At 46.5% G+C, this 23932-nt stretch overlaps 1 protein-coding gene across 1 annotated transcript; it reads left to right on the top strand.

The window, feature by feature from the left end:
- Positions 1-679: 679 nt before the first annotated feature.
- On the top strand, positions 680-18850 carry CUNH10orf143 (chromosome unknown C10orf143 homolog). Its single transcript, XM_042701446.1, has 4 exons — positions 680-962; positions 8758-8922; positions 9030-9092; positions 18317-18850. Exons 1-4 carry the CDS (start codon positions 894-896, stop codon positions 18344-18346), a joined length of 327 nt encoding a protein of 108 aa, XP_042557380.1. The 5' UTR covers positions 680-893; the 3' UTR covers positions 18347-18850.
- Positions 18851-23932: the final 5082 nt, after the last annotated feature.

Here is a 23932-nt window from a genome sequence, read left to right as displayed (position 1 = left end):
CAGCTCAGGGACAGTGCCCAGGCCTTGAGTTCAAGGCCCAGGACTGGCAAAAATAAAAAATAAAAAAATTAAGACAAAATGGGGATGTCCACCTGTCGTTCCAGTGAGGCTGAGGCTCCAGGTCTGAGGTCAAAACATGAAAAACAGGAGATTTTATTTGATAAAAGTACTATAAAAGAAAAATGATGACGGGTGTAGTTCGAGGTACTTGTATAGCAAGCACGAGGCTGAGTAAAACCCCAATTCTGCAGGCGAACAGGGAGTTTTATGCATATTTAAGTAAACTTAAATAAATATAGTAGGCCACCAGCCTGCCCACGGCCGCGATCTAAGCAGCGAGAACCTCCACTGCTCGCGCACGGGCTTGGGCGGCTCCCGCCGGCCCCGGGGGAAACCATCAATCAACACGGCAGACGCGGCAGGGAACTCCTCGCAGGCAACTGCTGCCCGGAAGTAAGACGAATTCGCGGGACCACAACTCCCAGAGACCCTTGAAGCCTCGCCCGTGCTGATTGGTTCGTTGAGCTATCTGTCAGCCCAGCAGCGTCAGGAGAGGATGCCGGTGGGACTCAGTGACCAATCACAAGGGAGAGGAGGAGCCGTCCTCTCGCACCCTGTTAGCAAGGGCTGTTAGCAGAGGCGGGAGCGGTCTGCGACTGAAGAAGCGGCCGATTCTTCTTCGTCAAACAGCGACCTGGGCGGACGGCCGGCTGCCCGCCCCTGTCACCCCGAGAAGACCGCGGCCTCCGCTCCCGCGGCCCGCAGCCCTCCGCCTGGCGGGGTTCCCGCGCGCTCGGGACCACGCCTCCCCTTCCCGGTCGGCCGTCCGGAGACACGTGACGGGGCGTGGCACCGTCCCGGAGCTCGACGGCCGCGGGGACGCCCGAGGCCGCATGGACGTCCTGGCGCTGGGCGCGTGGCGGCGGCGGAGGCCGGCGGAGCTACTGGCTGCGGGGGACGCGGTGAGCGACGGGTTCTGGGCCTGCGGAAGGGACAGGCGACGCCTCCGGTGGGCGCCCCCACCCGGCCTGGGCTCGAGGGGCAACGCCGCCGGCGGCCCAGCGCCCGGGGCGGGGCCTGCGCGCGGGCGTCCGCTGGCCCCGCCCTCCGCTCGCGCCTGCGCAGAGGCGCTGCGGGGGAAGCACCCCGCCCGCACCTCGGGCGCGTGGCGTCGCGACCCTGCCAGGGCCGCGTTTTGCTGTCAGCCGGGGCAGCCCGCACGACGGATCTGCGGGGCGCTGGCGGGATGCTCGGGAGCGCGGGGGACCCGCGGCGGGGGCCGGACGCCGGCGTCGGACGGCTCCTTCCGCCCAGCCGCGCCGTGGCGGGCGCCGACCCGCCCGCCTTCACGTCGAGGGTCCTCGCCTGGAGCAGCGCCGGGCCGCCGACCCGCACCACAGACTGGGAAACTGAGGCGCGGAGACGCGGGTCGGCTGTCCCAAGGATGAGCGGCCGGCGGGGCCGGGCGGGCCCCCGCGCGAGCCCGCGGCCTCGGGTCCCGACTTGGCCGTCGTGACGGAGGAGGCCGCGGCGCCGAGGGCGGCCGGGCCGGGGGCCGATCGAGAGGACCGAGGGGCCCGGTGTCCCGGCCGGTAGCCCGCTTGTCGCGGTGGGTACGGCGGAAGTTGTTGGGTGCCGCGTGCCCCGTCCCAGTCTGCCGCTCAGAAGCTCAGCAGTAGCTTCCGGTCCGGGCTTCCGTGCCCCCCCCCCCCATAGAACTTGGTTCCGGGTGAACAGTTGCACTGCGTTCGCAGCCCGGCCGCTCTGTGGGTACGGGCCGCGGAGTTGAGGAGGGCCTGGGCCGGGCCCGCTCCGCCTGCCCGCTAAGGTCCTAGCCAGTCTGCTCACCCTATTCCCCGGGTCGAGACCGACAGCTTTGGAGCAGCTGCCTGTTCCGGGACAGGCAGGATTACTTGCTCGTTAGAATTGCTCCCCAGCTCCGGCGCCTGGCTTATTTACTTATTTATTTTAAATGCATTCAGTCACTGGGGCTTGAGCTTAGGGCCCGGGACCTGTCTCTGGGCTTTTTAGCCTCAAAGCTGGTTCTCTATCGCTTGAGCCAGCTCCACGTCTGCCTTTTGGGTGGTTAACTGGAGATGAGTTTCATGGACTTTTCCTCTCCAGGTTGTCTTCCAGCCCAACATCCTCAGACCTCAGCCTCCTAAGTAGCCCGGTGGCCCCACAGCACCCGGCTCAGTGCCAGGCTGGCGTCGCTGTCAGGCCTCATCCGCCGTACCCACCCAGATCCTTCTGCGTTTACCTAGCTCAGAAAAGATAAGCGGGACATACAGGGGCTGCCAGTTCTGAGTCTAACTCCCATCCTTGCGGAGCTATTCCTGATCAGCACTTGTTTGCCTTTTTCCCTTTTGTCCTCAGTGCTGAGGATGGAACCGAGGGCTTTGGGCGTGCTAGGCCAGCACTCTGTCCCTGGCTAAATCCCCAGCCCCATCTGCCTTTTTAATTGTGGCCATTCTGGTAGGTGAGCGTTGTCTAATGACAAATGTTGAACATTTCATATAATTAATGGTTCTTCATATGCTTTCATTGGAGGAATTTTGCTATTCAGATTCTTTTTCTCTTTTTAAAATTTTGTCTTCTTGAGAAGTATTTTATATATCCACACCTTTCTACGTGTGTTCTTATGCCATAGCATACTTAGTTGATATTGGATCTGTAGGCTAAGGTTACATCCAGTTGTGAAATCTTTTTATGTATTGTTTAGCTTTTGATGTGTCTTTATTTTTACATCTTGGCTCTCCAACTAGGCTGAAAGTACACTGAAGTCCCAGCGCTGACTTTTCAAATCCCCAGACTTCACTGAATTGGCCAGAGCCCTTGACCTCATTTTCTCAGTTCCCAGATGTAAATAAAACTTGTGCCTTCCATCATCACAGGATTATTGCAAGGAAATGAAATTACAAAGCAGAAACACTTGAAGCTAGCATTCTGTAAATACAAGGGACAAAGTTATACTTGTCAGGAAATATGTGTAATTACTTTAAGACCATTAATATTAATCAGACTAATTATGCTTATACTGTATTTGTAAATCCTTTTTTAAAAAATTGTACTGTGGTTTGAACTCTGGACCCTGTGCTGATTAGGCATGTACTCTACCAGTCAAGCCACACCCACAGCCCTTTCTTTGCTTCAGTTATTTTTTTTGATAGAGTGTTGGCATTTTTCCCTAGAACTGTCCAGGATCTTGGTCCTCTTTCTTAATGTCTCCCAAATAGCTGGGATTGCAGGTGCATATCACTATTCTCAGCTTGTTTGTGGAGATGAGGTTTTTCTTTTTGCTGTCTTTTATGAGACAATGTACTCAGCCTGTATTTGGTAAATCTTTTCAACTAAAACTTAATCTTTAATAAGTACAACGTGTATTTTTTTTTTTAATTTGAGAGTTCAACTTTTTACTGAATAAACTGCAAAAGAGGTTTAGTCAAAAAGCCCAAAACCTATGTTACCATCAAACTCCTGGATTATTTCTCCTCCTTGGTTGGGCAGGCGCCTCCTGCTGCTGTAGCACCAGCTCCTGAAGCAGCTCGGCCAGCCCTGTGCTGGCCAGGGTCCCAGCGCTGACACCGGCCAGAGCCTTTGCAAATGAGCCAAGCCGCAGTGTGCCAGCATTTGCCTGGCTGCCTTCACAGGGCACCATGGCTGCAGGCAGAGGCTGAACGGATGCAGGAAGCTTGGAGGGCTCCTGACCGCAATGTGCGAGTCCTGGACTGGATGGAGTGAGCCCTGGGCCCAGGGACAGCCAGGTACAGGAAATGTCATCTGAGTTCTTCCTCTTTTAACCAGGAGTGAAAGAATGGGTTTCTTGCTTTTCTCTATCACATACCGAATCTAATGACCTCAAGTTAACCCCAGTACCTTGACCCTGGGCTGGCTGCCTCATTGCCAGACTCAACTTGGTCAGGTCAAGTATGCACTGAAAGACCATGCCCGCTACATTGAGGAATCTTAAAACATGGTCAGGGGTAAAAAAGCAGCATCAGGAGGCTCAGGCCCACTTGGGTATGCCCTTATAATGTGGGAGCTGAGTGGAAACACCCCACTGCTGACCGTCTTTGCCTTTGCCAGATTTCAGCGTATTGTAGAATGCGGCCTCCCAAGAGTGCTGGGTTCTTTCCAAATGAACACCTCCTGTGGGATGTGGCTTTGCTTTGTGGGAACTGGGCTGCAGGCCCTAGTCCTGGTCTGTCCAGCGTTCCCTGTCCTCTATTCAGACTAACACCACTGCATGCCAGTGCTATTTTATTACTTTATTGTGGTAGAATTAAAATAAAACAGCTAGAAAACCTTAAGGCTGTTTCTGTACCTGGGATTTAATTGGCTTAGTGCCTTTATAGGACAAATGAGATGAAATTACAAAGCAGAAACACTTTAAATTAAATTAGCTTTCTGTAAATATAAGGGACAAGGCTGTACTTGTCAGGAAATATGATTGTTAGGATAAAGATCTCAAAAAAAATCCTCACTGGTCAATGAGAATTTGAAAAATACCTTCAGAATGAAGGATTCGATTATTTTTTGTTTAACTTTATATCAAATTATTGCAGAAAATATTTTTTCTTTGGTACTTCACATCTCTTGCAGTCATGAGATCTAGTATTTTACCTTGGTTTTAAAATCTGTATGGTATTACTTAACTCATATGCAACTTAACCACATGGTTGCTTGATCCAGGGTGACAGGTGTTTATGAATGGTTCAGTTTCTTGCTGTGCTCACTAAAGAGAGTGGACAGTGTCTTTCTGTGGTAGAGTTAAAGGGTGTGGCCAGTGACCTTCATTCTCTCTCCTCCTCTGGCAGAGAATATGAATAGTTTAATCCATTCTGATGCCTCAGGGCCACCAGAACATTCCCAGGGGATCAGCCCTGTCTACCTTGCTACCAAGGCATGGTTTTCCATCTCCTGCCACAGGGCGTGGGACCCCAGTGCCTTGGCAGCCTGAGCCCCCAAAGAACATCAGCTCATCACTTAGGCACAGCGGGTGATTGCAAGTCCACTAATCTTTATGGGCCAAGCGTCATTTAACCACACAGAGATGATATACAATATAGATCATAAAGTGTAGATTCTGGTGCATTTATGCATGGCCGTGCTTCCCGTCACTGAGAAGAGTAAAGCACAGTCGTGTTGTTAGTAGCCAGTGAGGATGTCTCCCAGTGGGAGAAGTCAGGACCTACCTAGTCAATGGTGGGGGAATAGTTAGTCCCCATTCCCTTCCCTTTCAGCCCACATTATGAATGAAGAGTTGACAGCAAACCAATTTTAACACATCATACTTTGATTTTTTTCTTTCTGCCAGTACTGTGATTTGAACTCAGGGCCTCAAACTTGGTAGGCAGGTGCTATACTACTTGAGTCACACTGCCAGCCTAACACATCAGACTCCTTTCTGTAATATAAAGATTGAGCAAGATGGGAATGATCTTGAGCCTAACTTAGGTGAATATATAGAATGGCTGAAGTACTTGAGAAGGTCCTGAAGGTGCTTGAGATTATTACTATACCACTTGGCAGAATAAGATATTGTTTGTTTGTTGTGCTGATACTGGGGCTTGAACTCAGGTTCTTGGGCTTTGGCTTGACTTCCTGCTTAGGCTGGTGCTCTACCACTTGAGCTATGCTTCCAATTCCAGTCTTTGGCTGGTTAGTTGAACATAAGAATCTCTCAGATTTAACTGTCTAGGCCAGTTTTGAACCACAGGCCCCAGAACTCAGCCTCCTGGTTAGCTAGGATTACAGGTGGCTAGGACTATAGGTTCTAGAATGAGCCACCAGAACTAAGCCAAAGCCTTTTTGTTTGTTTGTTTGTTTTGGTGCCATTTCTTGAGTTTGAACTCTGGGCCTTGAAAGCATGTTTGCTGGAATTTTCTGTCATTACCTAGTGTACCCTCCTACAGAATCTACTAACCTGAGCAAATTCCCCAAATTTATATACTGATGATGATGGTGGTGGTGGTGGTGGTGGTTTTGGGGGCTTGGATTCAAGGCCTGGATGCTGTCCTTTAGCTTTTTCGTTCAAGGCTGGTACTTTTATCACTTGAGCCACATCTCTTGAGCCATTCCGCATAGACTTTGCTACCTAGCTAGTTTTGAACCAAGATCCTCAGATCTCAGTCTCCTGAGTATCTAGAATGATTATAGGCATAAGCCATATGCACCTGGCCAAGTAACTTTGATGTTTGGTGGTGAACTTGAAAATCTTGTTTCAAAATTTCCGAGCCAGGCGCCGGTGGCTCACATCTGTAATCCTAGCTCCTGAGGAGGCTGAGGCCTGAGAATCACCATTTGAAGCCAGCCCAGGGAGGAAAGTCCTGGTGACTCTTACCTCCAGTCAGCCACTCAAAAACCAGAAGTAGAGTTGTGGTTTAAAGTGGTAGAGCACTAACCTTAAGCAAAAAAGAGCTCAGGGACAGTGCTCAGGCCCTGAGTTCAAGCTCCATGACTGAAGAAAAAAAAATTCTTTTGAGTTTATTAAAATGTTGCTCCACTGTAGTCTTTGTGTTTTAAAAAGTCTGAGAGCAGTCAGATTACTTTGCCTTTGAAAAGTTACTGAAGACCTTAAGGGCTTCATCTTCAAATCTGAATAGTTTATTAGGCTGTGTCTGAAGAGTTAATCATTCTGGGTTAGTTTTTGTAGGTACCCTGCAAATACTTTGATTTTAAGATCAATTGTCTTTCTTTTGGAGAAGCCTTCTTATAATGTAATTTTAAACATTATCTTTTTTTCCAGCGTGGAAGCGTTCATTCGTTTTGGCTTCCATTCCCATTGTTTGCCTTCTTTCCCATTTTACTTAGAGTTGTGTCTTTACTACTCTATTAACCACCCCCCTTTCCCCGCTCACCACACACAACCCTTTCTTGTCCATGGAGTACTGAGGCTTTGTTGATTTAGGGTACCTGGGTGAACTCAGGGCTACAAACTTTCCAGGCTAGCATTCTTGAGCTATCCCTTTAGTTCTGCTTTTTGCTGGTAATTTTGGAGATGGAATCTAGTAAACTTTGCTGCCTGGGCTGCTATTGAATGACATGCCTCCAGACTTCAGCTCTCTGAGTAGCTAGGATTACAGGTGTGAGGGTGTTGCTGGTGCTGGGTGATGAAGCAGTGGGTTTTGAAGATGGCTCTCACCTGCGTCTGTCTGCTTTGGTTGTGGACTGTAGCCTGAGCTCTGGTGAGCACGGACACGTCAATGAGGTCTCATACTTGGAGTGGGTCTTCTGACCATGTCAGCCACCACCCGGCCACTGGGGCCTCTTTCCTTTCTTCATGATGGCTCTCCTTCTGTGTGTGCTGACCACAGGTCCAGTGTGGGCGTGGCAGGAAGGCATGGCAGAAGGAGGAGGTAGCCCTCTTGATGCAGTTGGGCAGCAGTTCTCTTCTTCCTAGCTTGATGCTCAGGCTTCTGGAACTTTCTCTGTTAATGTATGCCAAGTTTTGGTAGGCCTGCTTTTCCTCTTGTCTCCTGCTCCTGGGTCAGGAGGCAAGTGAACTGTGCAGCTACCCATGTCCTTCCTCTGGGGAGGCAGGAGTCTACCCCCGAAAATTATCTTAAGTGGATTTAAGTGTTGCAGAGTTCATTTTTTACCTTATTCTTTTATTTTTTTTTGGGGGGGGGGCCTGAACTCTGGCCCTGGGCACTGTCCCTCAGCTCTTCAGCTCAAGGCTAGCACTCTACCTACCACTTGAGCCACAGCGCCACTTCCGGCTTTTTTCTTTTTGCTTATGTGGTGCTGAGGAATCGAACCCAGGGCCTCAGGCATGCAAGGCAAGCTCTCTACCACTGAGCCACCTTCCCAGCCCCACCTTCTTCTTTTAGTATACAGGTGTGTTAGAGAATGATAAAATGAATGCTCTAAATCCATGGTTTAAGTTTTCTACATTAGTAAATCCATGAAGTTAAATAAGTCAATTTAGAAAATACCAACTAAATAATATTACATATAATAAATCAGCAAAAAATCATTTGACAAGGATGGTAGAGGTGTCCCCAGCAGACAGGACGGGGGTGGGGCGGGGGTGGGAGGGATGGGGTGGGCAGCAGCAGGCCTTCACGGGGTGGCCTCCAGGACTCCTGAAGAGGAAGGTTTCTGTCTCTTGAACTCTGTCACCAAACAGTGTGGCTTTACAAATACATAGGACTTGAGATTTTGAGGTAAAGTATTTTTTGTTGAGCACTGGAGAACTACTTTTGCAGAACCTTCTTTATAAAGTTCATGTGGAAGAGGAAACAAAGTGCTAACTTTTCCAGAAATTACCCAGTTATGAGCTGTGTTTAGATTTTGAAATCAATAAAATTAATTTGCTCTTGAGTGCCAGTAAGACAGAGAAATATTCACATGTGAATTATTCATATTGTGTTAAAAGGATATGTAACTTGATACTAAACAAAACGTGTTGAAGCATATAACTAGTTTCTTGAAGAAAATTTATAGGTTTTGTAGATTTCCAATAAAGCAGTCACAATACTTTATTACAAGAGTTTCAGCCAAAATGGTTTAAAATGACTATTTTAAATCTACAAAGCTAAGTAACTATCAGGCAGTGCTAGAAGTAATGAGGTTAAGCATAATGGATGGTGGTTGTCCCGAACTGGGGAAGCTGAACGTCGTCTCCCTCAGATGCCCATCAAGGCTACCATCGCCACAAAGGTCGGTGTTTGGAGCTTTGGTTTCCTGAGAGCAGATTGAATTAGTGTTGTGTGCCTTCTGAGGCCATCTCAAGTGATGTTTTACTTGTTTCAGAAACGGGCCTGCAGGAGATCAGGAGTCAGTGAGCACGAGTGTGGTTGCCAGCGTGTGGGCACTTGCACCGTGGCGTCCTGGAACACCGAGGACCAGCCGGCTCCGCCACGAGGCTGTGCCCCGGCACCTCCACCTGAGGGCGGCCAGGGAGGGCTGTGCCCAGAGGTGCGTTCCTGCCGTCACTGAAGCACACTGGAACCCATTTAAGTATTTTAATAAAAATTGTAAATAATCACGTCCTAATACATCTGTGCCTGTGGTTTGTTAAACAGACTCCTCAGCACAGTGGAAGGAGCTCAGCCCAGCCTTGCCCAAGATGCATTGCAGGGGAATCCGTAAGTGCATTAACCTTCTCACTGTGACATGAAAGATAGACTTCTTAAATATTAGATCCATAAAGCAAAGTTAATAAAAACTGCAATTACATTTCTAAGGAGTAAGGGACATAAACAGAGGTTAAGATTGATCTGAGTTTGTTTTAACATTCTGTTGGGGTGCAAACTAATTCGTTTCTAACTTTAGATCAGAAATAGAAATTGTAAGTCCAGTTTTTAGGAAGGGATCACAGTATGTGTCTAAAGTCGAAAATCATTTAAGGATACATTGGGGAAAAGACTTGAATTTATTGATTATTTAAATGGGAATCAGCATTGGGTTTTTCTCTCCCTGTACAAGCTTTTCTTGCGTGCTTTTGTAAACTTTCTTATAAATTGTAGATCAGAGAAGGAAACACAGCGTTTACATCACCATTCAAAGTAGATGAGGTCAGAAACTGCCAGAGTCAATTCTCAGTCTTCACTGTGGGGCAGAATATCATAAAGTATATATTAGCATAATAATACCTTTGTTATTAATTTTGAACTTACTCTAAGAACAAGTTAATATGTTTTTGATAACCTCTATAATTCTTGGTTTTTTATTTTAAATTTGAAATCTTAATATTGTAATAAAATAGAATTGCATTTAAATTCCAGACACCATGGGGGGGTGAGGGGGAAGAGACCAAGAGAGAGAAAAGTATGTGTGTTTTTGAGATTGCTCCTGAGAGCTTCAGAGAAATAAGTGTATTGCTGTGCTTTTTAAAAACTGTATTTTTATTATCTTTAAGTAGTTTTACGATGGGGTCAGCCTTCAGCAGATGAGTTTTGTAGGTACACTGCACCCTTTCATCATGCTCCTTGCTCTGCTTTTGATAAGTAAAAGACAGTTTATGAAAGGATCATCAGTTGACACACTGCAGTCTACTGTGCTGTATAGTGATGGGCTGATTCTATACTAAACAAACCTGACACTGCTGAGTATATGAACTGCTGATTATCTGAAGTCATTAGATAAATATAAAAACAAGTTTAGTGTAAAACGTGCTGTGTATAGTGTATTTTTCTGCTTTTTGTTCTCTAGCTTCAGAAAATTGCGTTCTATTGTGTTTTAAATTCAGCAATTTGGGTTTAGTATGTTTAGGTTGATTCAGATAATTACCAAATATACTCTGGAATGTGAATAAGTAACACTTGAGAAATGATGGTTCAATGGCCTATTCATTAGTGACTGACAGTACTCTTTCCTTGTCCCACCCATTCCCTCTGAGTGTGTCTTTGAAATCCCGCCATCTGTTGGAGGCAAGCACTTGGAATGTAATACGGATTTCTTATGCTCTGAAAGCTTGTGTTCTGGCATGAATAGCTTAAAGAAAAAAAATATTTAGCTCCAGCAACTGATTGGATCATTTTGGCTAATATTCTGTTTGAACAACAGTACCTATTTGACTAGGGTTTTTCTTTTCTTTGTAATTCCCCTAGCTTGCTTCCGTTAGTTTCATAGGAAATGAATCTGTGAGCAGAAAGCCTACATTGATATGTAAATATCATTTTTTTGGTTAATGCTCAATATTCTTTTCATCTAAATTTTAGAAACTGACTTTAAAAAATCAGTTTCCTTTTATTTGTAGTTATTCTCAATAAAATTTCACCCAGGCTTGGGAGTTTTAATATTTACCCCCACTATTTCTAAAAGTCTTATGTAAATAAAGATTGAAATGTGAATTTGCGAAGTCACACCTCTTGATATTTGAACAGACTATAGCTGCATATATCTTCTTTTTCTAATAATATGGCTAGTTTCTCACCTAAGCTTTTAAAATAATGAGATACTTACTATTTTTATATTCTAAAACATCAGAAGGTTCAGTGTTAAATAAAAAGCAAATAGTTTTCTTAGAAAATGCAAGAACCCAGGGAGTAGTACTTAACGGTAAATCAACGATGGGCAACAATTCCCAATTTCCGAAGACTCTATTACGTCGAGGCTCCATTCATTCACATTGCTGACCCATTTGCCTACAAATGTGCCCAGGTCCTGTCCGTGGCTTCTTAGATGCCTCCCTTGAATCAAAGAGGAGCCTGTCAGTGGTAGTTTGTAGGGGATTCCAGACTGCAAATTTGCCCGTGCTCTGCCTGTTCGGTAGCCCTTTCCCAGAGCTCTTTTCTGTTCTGGCCTCTATGGGAGGTCATATAAGTTTTTCTCCAAATCTTCAGTATAGATATTTCACTTTGGCATTTGATATCGTATTATGGGGCTTGAACTTGGTGTGGGTGCTGTCCCTGAGCTTTTTTGCTCAAGGATAGTGCCCTAACACTTTGAGCCACAGTACCACTTCCGATTTTAGGTGGTTAATTGGAGATAAGAGTCTTTCCTGCCCAGGCTGGCTTTGAACCACAATCCTTAGATCTCAGTCTCCTGGATTATAGGCTTGAGCCACAAGCACCCAACTCAAACTCATTTTCTAAGGTTCCATTTCGATCCCTTCTATTTGGTCCATTCTGACTCATGGTTGGAGTGGTTTCTATTTCAGAAGTTGCTGATACGGTTCTAAGAGTAAGTGTCATGGCTGAAGTGATGGTACCCATTTTTACTTAGGAACACCTCTCTGAGCCCTGCATGCCTGCATACATTACTGAGGGTGGGAATGCATGTTGGGGTCTTCCTGCCCAGTGCTGGGCTGCCTGCGCTCACTGCCCTGCCCTGTCCAGCACTGAACATCCAGAAGCAGTATGGAGGAAAGCTGTCACCAAGCAGCTTTCCTTTCCTTCCCTTCCACAGACTATCTTTCAGACAGTAGGCTGCTCGTTTCTCTGCAGTCAGCTTGGCCATGGAAATCATGCTGTTCTTTGTAAATCCAGACCGATTAATCAAGACCTAAGTAGTGCAGCAAAGGGCTCTAGAATAATCAGAAGATGGGTGAGTGATTGGGTGTGTGCAGTGGCACCTGGTCTCCACGTGCTATAGTGTGTCCTTTGGGGCTGAGTGCCCTCCGCCTTACTGTTGGGTGCTCGGGTACTCAGTCGCTGGCTCTTCCTCAGCCCCGTCTCCCTTTTGTCACTCCCTGCTGTGCATCATGGAGACTGTCTGGTCTCTGGTTTCTGGGTAGATTAAGTCCATATGAAGCATTGGTAGGACACTGGAACATGGGGCAGGACTGACGCTTAGGCTTTCCTCCTCCTCCTCCTCCTCCTCCTCTTCCTCTTCTCTCCCCCCCCCCCCCGCCCCGCTCTGCTAGAGCTTCCCCTGAGCCCCCTCTCACTAACCCCTGCCCCCAGTACTGACTCCTGTAGGACGTCTCTACCCTTGTTAGTGGCTGCTCTCCCCACACTTTGTCCTTCTTTTGTCCATCTAGCTTTCAGAGAGAGTGTGGAAGCTTTTGTCTATGGGGGGGAAATAATTGGTCAATTCATTCTGACTGGACCATTACTGGGTGAATTAGCAAGCAATGGACAGATTCTCCCAGGAGGGATAAAAGTTTGCCATTTAATCATAGGCCTCTGGGGCTTGCTGTCCACCCTAGGGCCTCGGTCCTTAGTGCAGCGCGCTTAGCATCTGGAGTGTGTAGGTCGTGTGTGGGTCGCAGCGAATATTTGGGCTTTGTGACTTACATATGTGTAAGTTGCTGGGAATTTCACCACTGTCCAGGCGTCTAGCCTAGCCACACAGCCCGGGGAACACTGGCCATTTCTGTGCTGCCCTTTCTGCGCTTAGTGCAGAGGTCTGAGATTCAGGCTGGAGCAGAGGCAGGGTGAAAATGGAGAATTCTGGCATAGATTAGCAAAGATGGGTGGATACTGGTTGGCTGTGTCCTCTTGCCAGTTCTTCATTCCTGTGTCTTGAGAGCAGAAAATAGTCATGGGACAATTGGGAATCTCACTTGCGCTCCATGCATTTTCCCTGGCTGCTACTCTGGCCTATGTCTTTGCAGACATGGTGGTCAAACAGTTGGCCAGGCATGCCTGAGCTCCACAGGGAAGGTGAGCTTGAGTCTGCCTCTTGCTGCCCTTGGCTTACAGTCACTGTGCCAGCTTCATGTGCCACAACCTGCCCCATGCCTGCTGGGAAGTGTGGCAGCAATGCCTTGCCCCCCGGGGACCAGGCTTCCAGACTCACGAGAGGTTCCTGGTGAAAACCCACCTGACTGAGTCAGCCTGCCAGAGAGGAGCCCCACAGTGAGTAGGAGCAGACTGAAGATCTTCACATCTTCTCTGATAGCATCCGGACTGTGTTCTCCAGAATATGACTGTCAGAAAGCTCTTAGGTTCTGAAGGTGTTGAGGGCTTCAGTAGCTAGAAGAAAACAAGACTTCAATTTAGACTTCCTACAAATAAGGTAGACTGAGTGAGTGTTGACCTGTCCCCTCCTGCGACAGGGAGAGTTGCTGGGGAGATGTCACGTGACTTACCTATGAGGGTAATAATTTGACCAACAGCAGACTGCTCATGAGTACACTTGGAATGACACCTCTGGGTGCTAGGACCTGTGGGTAGCTGGGAGAGCAGTGCACATGGCTTTCTCCACCCCTGCCTCCAGAAAGTTCAGCAACCCAAATCAACTACAGTCAAGAACGCAGACCAAAAACAGTGGGGAAACTAAGTTCTCAGCAAGCTTCCATCGTGGGAGGGTTGCAGGTTTAAAAGCCTCCAAGCCGGGCACTGGTGGCTCACACCAGTATTCCTAGCTACTCAGGAGGCTGAGAGCTGAGGATCACGGTTCAAAGCCAGCCAGTCTGTGAGACTCATCTCCAATTAACCACCAGAAAATTGGAAGTGGTAGAGTGCTAAAACTTGAGCCGAAGAGCTCAGGGACAGCACCCAGACCCAAGAGTTCAAGCCCTATGACCGACAAAAAAAAGCCTTCATATAAAACGACATTTGAAAGGCTAAAGATTTATTAACATTAGAAAAATGAGATTGGAGACATGGCCAAAGTGGAAGAGCCTCAACCTTAAGCAAAAAAGCTGAGCAAGGGTGCAAATGCCCTGAGTTCAAGCTCCAGTTCCAGCACCCCTCCCCCAAAATGAAAAGAAAGGAAAAGTGAGTACATGGTTTGATCCAAAGAGGGAAAAATTAATCATTTCAATAGATGCAGGGTGGGGGAACCAGCATACAGTCAACCCAAATCCTATTCATAATAAAAAGCTCAGCAAACCAGATTTATCCAGGTAGAAAGTTAAGGAGCATGGGTCATAGAAGAAAGGGAAAAGAAAGGGAGTGAGGGAACCAGAAAGGACGGAAGGAAGAAGATGGGCATAAAAATTGGAGAGGGAAAACGTCTAGATTATTGTTTCCATTCCAGATAATAATGTCCATCTAGACGGTCTGCCAAGGGCCATTTGGGTATTTACAACATGGTTCCAGGCTGTACAGAATCATCGGTGAGGGCAGATGGGCTGCAGGCTGCAGCCATGAGATGTTAGGTTTGGGTCCCATCCCTGCGCCTCTTACAGCGGCCTCTGGGCCAGACATCTCCTACCCGCCTCGAAACTCGGGAACAATGTTGAGCAGGGGTATTGAGGAGAAGATGAATGTGCAAAAATGAGATATAGTCTTAATCACTGGTAACAATTAGAAAGAAAGCCCACTTGCATTATTCAGGTAGCTACAACTTACTATCTGCTGTCCTTTATGGAACAATAACTTATTTTCTAAGATACCTCTTTTAAAAATGCTAGGCTGGTATTGGTGGCTCGCACCTGTAATCCTAGCTACTCAGGAGGCTGAGATTTGAGGATCGCAGTTCAAAGCCAGCCTGGGCAGGGAAGTCTGTGAGTCTTTTTTTTTTTTTTGGTCAGTTGTGGGGCCTGAACTCTGGGCCTGGCCGCTGTTCCTGAGCTCTTCAGCTCAAGGCTAACAGTCTACCACTTGAGCCACAGCGCCACTTCCAGCTTTTTCTGTGTATGTGGTGCTGAGGAATCGAACCCAGGGCCTCATGCATGTGAGGCAAGCAAGCACTCTACCACTGAGCCATCTTCCCAGCCCCAGTCCATGAGACTCTTATCTCCAGTAAACCACCAGAAAACTGGAAGTGGCACTGTGGCTCAAGTGGTAGAGTGCTCGCCTTGAGCTGAAGGACAGCGCCCAGGCCCAGAGTTCAAGCCCCATGACAGACCAATAAAAAAACTCCTTTTTATTTTGCAATGCTGGGGTTTGAACCCAGAGCCCTGCACATGGTAGTCAAGCATTCTACTACTGAGCTACATCCCAGTCCACAAGATTGCCTTAAGGTCTCTGCAGTTTTGCCATAGAATTCTGGGTTGATGGTCTTGTAGCACTTGGTGTCCTTTTTCAACCTTTTGATATAATTTCGGATAAAACCCGTTGTTGGTGTTGGTGGGGGGGGTCTCTTGGATGTTATATGTCAGTCAGTTGTGTCTGTTTTCAGGATGCTGTGGTTTCAGGTACTTTGAATGTGATGTGTTCAGGTGGAAGCTCTTTTGTTTATCCTAGGTTGGAGGACATTGATCTTGTTAAGTGTGTAGACTTTTTCAACGTAAGCATTTTGGCTGTGATCTTCTGCCCTTTCTCTCTCTCCCTCCAGTACTGCGGTGCATGTTGTTGTGTGTGCTGGGACACTTCGTGGGGTTCACAAGTCTCTGGCTCCATCTACTTTTCTTCACTATTTTTCCTTTTGGTTTCTCAAACTAGATAATCTCAATTGACTACAAGTTCATGGTTCTTGTTTTAGTCCTCCTTGGTGACTTTTTCACTTATACTTCTCAACCCTAGAATTTGTCAAGATATGTGTAACTTTTCTTTATTGAGACTCTATATTTGATGAAACATCGTTCTTTTACTTCCTTTTGCAGTGTGTGTGTGTGTGTGTGTGTGTGTGTGTGTGTGTGTGTGTGTGTGTGCTCTCACTGGGGCTTGAACTCAGGACCTGGGGCTGTCCTTTAGCTTTTTTGCTCAAGGCTGGTGCCTCACCACTTGAGCCACACCTCCACTTCCAGCTTTTTGCTGGTTAATTGCAGATGAAAGTTTCATGGATTTTTCTGCTTGGTCTGACTTTGGATCTTGATCCTCAGATCTCAGCCTCCAGGTGTGAGCCATCAGTGCTAGTCCCTTTTCTTTTTTTTTGGGTCCAGTCATGGGGCCTGAACTCTGGGCCTGGGCGCTGTCCCTCAGCTCTTCAGCTCAAAGCTAGCATTCTACCACTTGAGCCATAGCACCATTTCCGGCTTTTTTTTTTTCCTTTTTGCTTATGTGGTGCTGAGGAATCGAACCCAGGGCCTCATGCATGCAAGGCAAGCGCTCTACCACTGAGCCACCTTCCCAGCCCGCTAGTCCCCTTTCATTCTTTTTTTTTTTTTTTGGAGGGGGGGTCCGTCCGGTTGTGGGGTCTGAACTCTGGGCCTGGGCGCTGTCCCTCAGCTCTTCAGCTCAAGGCAAGTACTCTACCACTGAGCCACCTTCCCAGCCCCCCTTTCATTCTTTTTTTTTTTTTTTTTTGTCAGTCATGGGCATGAACTCTGAGCCTGGGCGCTATCCCTCAGCTCTTCAGCTTAAGGCTAGTGCTCGACCACTTGAGCTATAGCACCACTTCCGGCTTTTTTTGCTTATGTGGTGCTGAGGAATTGAACCCAGGGCTTCAGGCATGCAAGGCAAGCACTCTACCACTGAGCCACCTTCCCAGCCCCCCCCCCCCTTTCATTCTTAAGTGTACTTTCTTTTAGTTCTTTGAAGATATAGTGGTTGATTTAAAGTCTGGCTAGTAAGTTCAATGTCTGGACCTTTTCTTGCTTCCTTTGGTGCGCCCACTTTCTGCTTTTTTCTGCTATCTACAGGATACCCAGTACATATCAGCATCTACGAGGTGCTCGGGCTCTCGGAATTCCTTTGGGTTTATCCGCTGGGGAGACCTGGGGAAGCAGTTCCATATTGGGGAGAAGGGAGGCTGCGAGTTTGATTGTGCCCTGTGGCCTTGTCATTGTTCTCTAGCCACTGCAGAATTCCTTCTTCCAGGTTTGGTAGCTGCTTTCTCTGCGTCCTGCTGCCTGTCCTCTGCTGTCCCTTGCAGCTCCCTTCTTCAGCTTGTCAGTAACTCCTCTGTGAAGTCTGTCCTTAGAGTCCCCACTTAACTTCCCATTGAGACTACTGATACGGAAGGACGCTCACGGACTCAGAGGAGGGAGGGAGGAGATGGGGCAAGCCTTAAATCTCCATGGCCAGTTGTCAGTGTCATACAGAATTCTTTGTACAGACTCCTGCTAGTGAAATAAGGAAATTGTCCTAGAAGCCCAAACTTCGAGTATAGATGTTTGAAGAAAAGCAAGAACAGATTGTGCTTAATGGCAGTAAAGATGTTAAAGAAAGAAAGGAAGCAATTCCTCAGGCAGTGGCAGAAGTTGTCGATATCACAAGCCCACAAAGGGCTGCTGTTCCCTCAGAAGCTTCCTCAGCCTTCATCCCATAGCCCATGTTCTCATGGTCCAGCCTTTGGTGTCAGGAGGGGTATGTAGCTGCCTGCTAGACTCTCCACTCCTGGGGCCCAGGGAAGCAGCTGCCTTCTGAGAATGCTGTCCATCATGGACTGTACTGCCCTGTCCCCTCCTAGACATGTTACCCCTTTTGGCCATCATGGACTGGGCTGTTCCGCCTCCAGACCTAGTGCCCAGCTCTTTCCTGGCCTCAGCACTCTCATTCTGGTGGTCATAAGGGCAGTGATGTCTATCCTGCCAATGTGCCAGGAACCACACTGCAGTGTACTAATGTGTGTGGCCAAGTGTGATAGAGATTTCCAGATGCTGTCATGACCTGCCACTGCACAGGGCCTTGGACTTTGACCAGCAGTCCATCCCAGCCATCTGGTTCTCCAGTGTGTCTGTGCCTAGAGGTGACTTTGGAGAGGCTTGCTCCAGGAGCCAGGCAGGATGGGGCCAGAGGCCTCCAAATCCGGGCTGCATTCAGTGTCCTCATGAAGACAAGATACCTGGTCTTGAATCTTGAATCTTGACTCTGATTTAAATTACTTAAAAATTTGTTTTGTGATTGGATGAATATTTTCTTTTTCTTCTTGTAAGGGAGAAAGAACATAGCATTTATTGAGAACATTCTGTATACAGCGTTATTGGAAATGTTTTATATATCTTAATTGCAATACAGTATATATTAACAAGTGTATAAATGCATACTTAACCTGAGAAATTGGGCCTGTTCATGAGAATGGGCGTAGTCAGTTTAAGGAGTGCTTGGAGTTGGTGCATTAACGTGTGTGGTCGTGGCTCTTATCGTTGCAGGGGCATTTTAACCACACCAGGGACCGCTAAAGAGCAAGCTGCAAATGAGAAGATTCTAGTCTGTGTGATGGCCAATGCAAACCCCTTACAGATGGGCACCCACCGGTCAGTAGCGGCCTGGCGGGCTGCTCTTTGCTGGCCAGTTGTTTGTTTGTCTTCTTGTTCAGGTAATCTTTATCTTCTGCGCACGAGCCAGAGGCCTCCCTGTCACTTCCAACCTCCCTTGAAATGTGCTGGAGTAGGGAGATCAATTGTACTATTTAAAAGTTAAAAAAAATTCTGCACCAAACTCCCCATGATGTTTGGGAATAATCGTATCCAGATGTACAGTAGCTCTGTTTTTATACTTTCCCATTGTTTGAGGATGTATCCAGGGCTGCTTGCATACCCTTTTTAATTAAAAGACTTATTTTTATATTTAAAATGTTCTGTAATCTCAAAGTGAATTTTACTAAGTACTAGTCCTGTTCTGTGTAATTTTACAGGGACACAACACATTTTATATTAAAATGGAAATTGCTTATTTTCTCTTGAGTTTTCAGTGTGGAAACTGGTATTCTCTTGTCTGGGTTTGAAGCCTTCCTGAGGTGTCCTGTTTACATGACAGACAAGGTCCTAAGGATATCACTGGACTCTAAGGTTAATCTTCTAAAGCTAGAGGAGGGCCCGAGCCCTTTATGCTCCTGTTCCCATTGTCTTACTCACTGAGTCACGTTTCCTGCTGGGGAAACATGACATTTGGGAGAGCCCAATCTATAAATAATCCTAGCATGCAGTCAAGGTGGTGGGCTCAACCCTGGAGTGTTGGAGTGGAAGGGCACAAGATGTTGGGAATGAGTCGAAGGCCATTTGTAATGGAGATTATCCATCTTATGCTGAGTAAGAGCCAGAGCTGTGACTGGCACAGAGAATGGCAGCCATCCCAATGCAGGTAGAGGCTGTAGAGCCCATGGAGTGATCAGGATTGGTGGCCTGACACCTGATTGCCTGATACCAGTTGCTCATACCTGTAATCCTAGCTATTCAGGAGGCCAAGCTCCGAGGAATGCAATTTAAAGCCAACCTGGGCAGGAAAATCTGTGAGACTCCTCTCTCCAGTGAACTACCAAAAAACCACAAGTGGAGCTGTGGCTCAAGTCGTAGGGTGCTAGCCTTGAGTAAAAACAGCTAAGGAGGGGCTGGGAAGGTGGCTCAGTGGTAGAGTGTTTGTCTTGCATGCATGAGGCCCTGCGTTTGATTCCTTAGCACCACATAAGCAAAAAGAAAAAAGCCGGAAGTGGCGCTGTGGCTCAAGTGGTAGAGCGCTAGCCTTGAGCTGAAGAGCTGAGGGACAGCACCCAGGCCCAGAGTTCTGGCCCCACGACCGGACCCAAAAAACAAAAACAAAACAAAACAAAAAAAACAAAAAACAAAAAAAACAGCTAAGGAATGACAGGCACTGGTGGCTCATGCCTGTAATCCTAGCTTCTAAGGAGGGTGATATCTGAGGATCATGGTTCAAAGCCAGCCTGGGCAGGAACATCTGTGAGACTCTTATCTCCAGTTAACCACCAGAAAACCGGAAGTGGGGCTATGGCTAAAATGGTAGAGTGCTCGCCTTGAGCTGAAGAGCTGAGAGATAGTGCCCAGGCCCAGAGTTCAAGCCCCTTGACATACAAAAAGCAAAAACACAAACACTAAGGGACAGTGCCCTGAGTTCAAGCCCTAGTACTGGGGGGGGAAAATTAAGATACACATTTACTTTTTATTTATTTTGTCGGTCGTTGGGCTTGAACTCTAGGTTTGGGTGCTGTCCCTTGGCTCTTCAGCTCAAGGCCAGCACTTTACTTCTTGAGCCACAGCGCTACTTCCAACACATTTGGTTCTTTTTTTTTTTATTGTGATTAAGTGATTACATAGTTTCCCGAATTTCACAGTATTGTGGAATAATGGTGCTCATTTAAAGTCACAAGTTCATTCTAACTTTCCTGGAGCAAATTGTCTATCACAGTCTGTAACATGTAACGGTGTTCACATGTTACACACCATACATTTGATCAGCAGCATGGGGATATTTAGTAGTGGTTCGACCAGATGAGTGGGAGTTCTTTGTTTCTTGAGTCCTGTTAGTTTTGTCGTATCACCTAACATTTTGGATTTAGCATCCACTTATCAGGGAGACCATGTACCATTTGTCTCTTTGCTCTTGGCTTATCTCGCTCAACATGATTCCTTCAAGCTCCATTCATTTCCCTGCAAATGCCATTATTTTGTCATTTCTAATAGCTTCATAATATTCCATTGTGTATGGATACCACAATTTTTGGATCCATTCATCTGTGGTGGGGCATCTGGGTTGTTTCCATATCCTAGCTATTGTGAACAGTGCTGCAATAAACATGGAGGTGCATGTGTCCTTGTATATTGGTTCCTGTTGTTCAGGGTAGATGCCTACAAGTGGTATGACTGGGTCGTAAGGGAGGTCAATCTTTAGCTTTCTAAGGCCCCTCCAGACTGCTTTCCAAAGTGGTTGTATAAGTGTACATTCCCACCAGCACTGTAATAGGGTTCCTCTTTCTCCACATCCCCTCCAGCATTTGTCGTTGGCTGATTTGTGGATGTGGGACATTCTGACTGGGGTAAGGTGGTATCTCAGGATTGTCTTTATTTGCATTTCCTTCACCACCAGGGATGATGAACATTTCCTCATGTGTTTCTTTGCCATTTTTATTTCTTCATTTGAGAAGTCCCTCTTTAGTTCCCTTGCCCATTTAGTAATTGGTTTGTTAGGTTTGGGAGGGGTTAGTTTCTTGAGTTCCCTGTACATACAGGATGTTAACCCCTTGTCTGATATATTGCTGGTAAATATTTTTTCCCAATTAGTTGGTTGTCTTTCTAGCTTGGTTGCGATAGATTTAGCTGTGCAGAAGCTTTTTATTTTTTATTTATTTATTTTGTTTTTGTCGGTTGTGGGCCTGAACTCTGAGCCTGGGCACTGTCCCTCAGCTCTTCAGCTCAAGGTTAGCCCTCTACCACTTTAGTCACAGCGCCACTTCCGGCTTTTTCTGCTTATGTGGTGCTAAAGAATCGAACCCAGGGCCTCATGCATGCAAGGCAAGCACTCTACCACTGAGCCACCTTCCCAGCCCCAGAAGCTTTTTATTTTAAGGTAGTCCCATTCGTCGAGTCTCTCTCCAACTTGTTGTGACCCTGGGACTCTGTTCAGGAAGTTCCTTCCTGTGCCTATTAGTTCAAGTGTCTCTCCTACTCGGTCCTGCAGTAGTTTCAGAGATTCAGGTTTAATGTTAAGGTCTTTAATCCATTTTGAGTTGATGTTGGTGCATGGTGATAGGCTGGGGTCCACTTTTAGTTTTCTGCATGTGGCCGCCCAGTTTTCCCAGCACCAGCGGTTGAAGAGGCTGTGTTTCTTCCATTGTATGTCTTTGGCTCCTTTGTCGAATATCAGCTGGCTGTAGGCCTGTGGATTTATTTCTGGATCTTCTATTCTGTTCCATTGGTCTTTGGATCTGTTTTTGTGCCAGTACCATGCTGTCTTTGTTATTATAGCTCTGTAGTAGAGTTTGAAGTTCGGCATGGATAGCCCTCCCATATTGTCTTTATCCCCTAGAATTGTTTTGGCTATTCTAGGTCTTTTGTTGTTCCATATGAATTTTTGGACGGTTTTCTGTATTTCAGTGATGTACGTCATTGGGATTTTAATAGGAATTGCATTGAATTTGTATATTAGTTTTGGAAGTATTACCCTCTTTACTATATTAAGTCGTCCTATCCAAGAGCATGGGAGGTCTTTCCATTTCCTAGTGTCTTCTGCAATTTCTTTCTTTAACTTTTTATAGTTTTCATTAAATAGTTCTTTCACATCTTTGGTTAGGTTAATTCCTAAATATTTTATTTTTTGGGAGGTTATTGTGAATGGGGTTGCTCCCTTTATTTCCCTCTCTTCTTGTGCATTGTCAGTGTATAGGAGGGCAACTGATTTTTGTGGGTTTATTTTGTATCCTGCTATTTTGCCGAAGTGATTTATGATTTCTAAGAGTTTGGGGATGGAGTTTTTGGGGTCGTGAAAGTATAGTATCATGTCGTCTGCAAAAAGGGATAGTTTAACTTCTTTCCCTATGCGGATCCCTTTAATGTCTTTTTCTTGCCTTATTGCCCTGGCTCTAAGGGTTCCAGGACTATATTGAAGAGGAGTGGAGACAGTGGGCATCCTTGCCTTGTTCCTGATTTTAGGAGAATTGGTTGTAGCTTTTCCCCATTAAGTATAATATTGGCTATTGGTCTGTCATAAATGGCTTTTATTGTTCTTAGAAATGTTCCTTCTATTCCTATTTTCTCCAGAGCTTTTAGCATGAATGAATGTTGAATTTTATCAAAGGCCTTTTCTGCATCTGTGGCGATAATCATGTGATTCTTGACCTTGGCTCTGTTGATGTGTTGGATTACATTTATTGACTTACGTATGTTAAACCATCCCTGCGTCTTGGGATGAAGCCTACCTGGTCATAGTGTATAGTTTTTTTTATGTGTTTCTGGATTCTGTTTGCTAGAATCTTGTTAAGGATCTTTGCATCTTTGCATCTGTGTTCATCAAGGAAATTGGCCTGTAATTCTCCTTTTTGGTTGGGTCTTTGCCTGGTTTGGGGATGAGTATGATATTGGCTTCGTAGAATGAGTTTGGGATAGCTCCCTCCTTCTCTGTTTCTCTGAAGAGTTTGAGGAGTATGGGTATTAGTTTTTCCTTAAAGGTCTTATAGAATTCTGCTGTGAATCCATCTGGTCCTGGGCTTTTTTCTGTTGGAAGACTTTTGATAGCTTCCTGTATCTCGTTATAGGATATTGGCTTATTTAATTGGTTTATTTCTTCTTTGCTCAGTTTGGGCAACTTGTATTTCTCTAAAAATGCATCCATTTCTGCCAGATTTTCTTCCTTTAGAGAGTATAGCTTTTGAAAGTAGTCTGTTAGAATTGTTTGGATATCTTGGGTACATGTTGTGATTTTTCCCGTGGCATCCCTAATCCTATTAATATGGGTTTCCTCTCTTCTTTTTTTAATTAATCTTGCCAACACATTTACTTTTTATCAGGGGAAGAAGCCCCTATCAGACTTGTACGTTCTATTTATGTGTAAACCCTTTTCCCTGAGTTCACGGTGGGGAGCGTGGCTTGGTGTTTGGGTCACTGCAGTGCTCCAGAACTCACCCCAACTGTCAACGCGACTCACACAACCTCCCAGGAGCAGCTCCCCCGGGAAAACACCCCCATCAGAATGCAGTAGACCTGGCACCCATCTTTCCCTGCCAGACACAAGATACCGTGTCTCTGATACACCTCAATAAATGGTGCGTGGGGGGGGGGGCGGGAGGAGGGGGAGGAGGGTTGGTGGTACTGGGGATTGAATTTAGGACTTAGGGCTCTGCACTTACTTGCTAAGCAAACCTTCTATGTCCCTTAAACTAGCCTCCCCACCCCAGCCCTTCTGTGCTTTTGGTTTTTTTTTTTTTTTTTGCCAGTCCTGGTGCTTGAACTCAGGGCCTGGGCACTGTCCCCGAGCTTCTTTTGCTCAAGGCTAACATGCTACTATTTGAGTCACAGCGCCATGTGTGGCTTTTTCTGTGT

Source organism: Dipodomys spectabilis, unplaced genomic scaffold (assembly GCF_019054845.1).
Source record: "Dipodomys spectabilis isolate Male_0828 unplaced genomic scaffold, ASM1905484v1 ptg000289l, whole genome shotgun sequence".
In the NCBI taxonomy this organism is placed as follows: Eukaryota; Metazoa; Chordata; class Mammalia; order Rodentia; family Heteromyidae; genus Dipodomys; species Dipodomys spectabilis.
Note: the sequence above shows the minus strand (reverse complement) of the source record. Positions and strands in the feature narration are given on the sequence as shown.

What these genes read in the sequence shown, in the direction of transcription:
- CUNH10orf143 (XM_042701446.1), top strand. Translation starts at nt 894, where the DNA reads ATGGACGTCCTGGCGCTGGGCGCGTGGCGGCGGCGGAGGCCGGCGGAG. An exon ending in AGGGAGGGCTGTGCCCAGAG is followed by an intron (nt 8,923 to 9,029) that starts GTGCGTTCCTGC and finishes TTTGTTAAACAG; the next exon opens with ACTCCTCAGCACAGTGGAAG. An exon ending in GATGCATTGCAGGGGAATCC is followed by an intron (nt 9,093 to 18,316) that starts GTAAGTGCATTA and finishes TTATCGTTGCAG; the next exon opens with GGGCATTTTAACCACACCAG.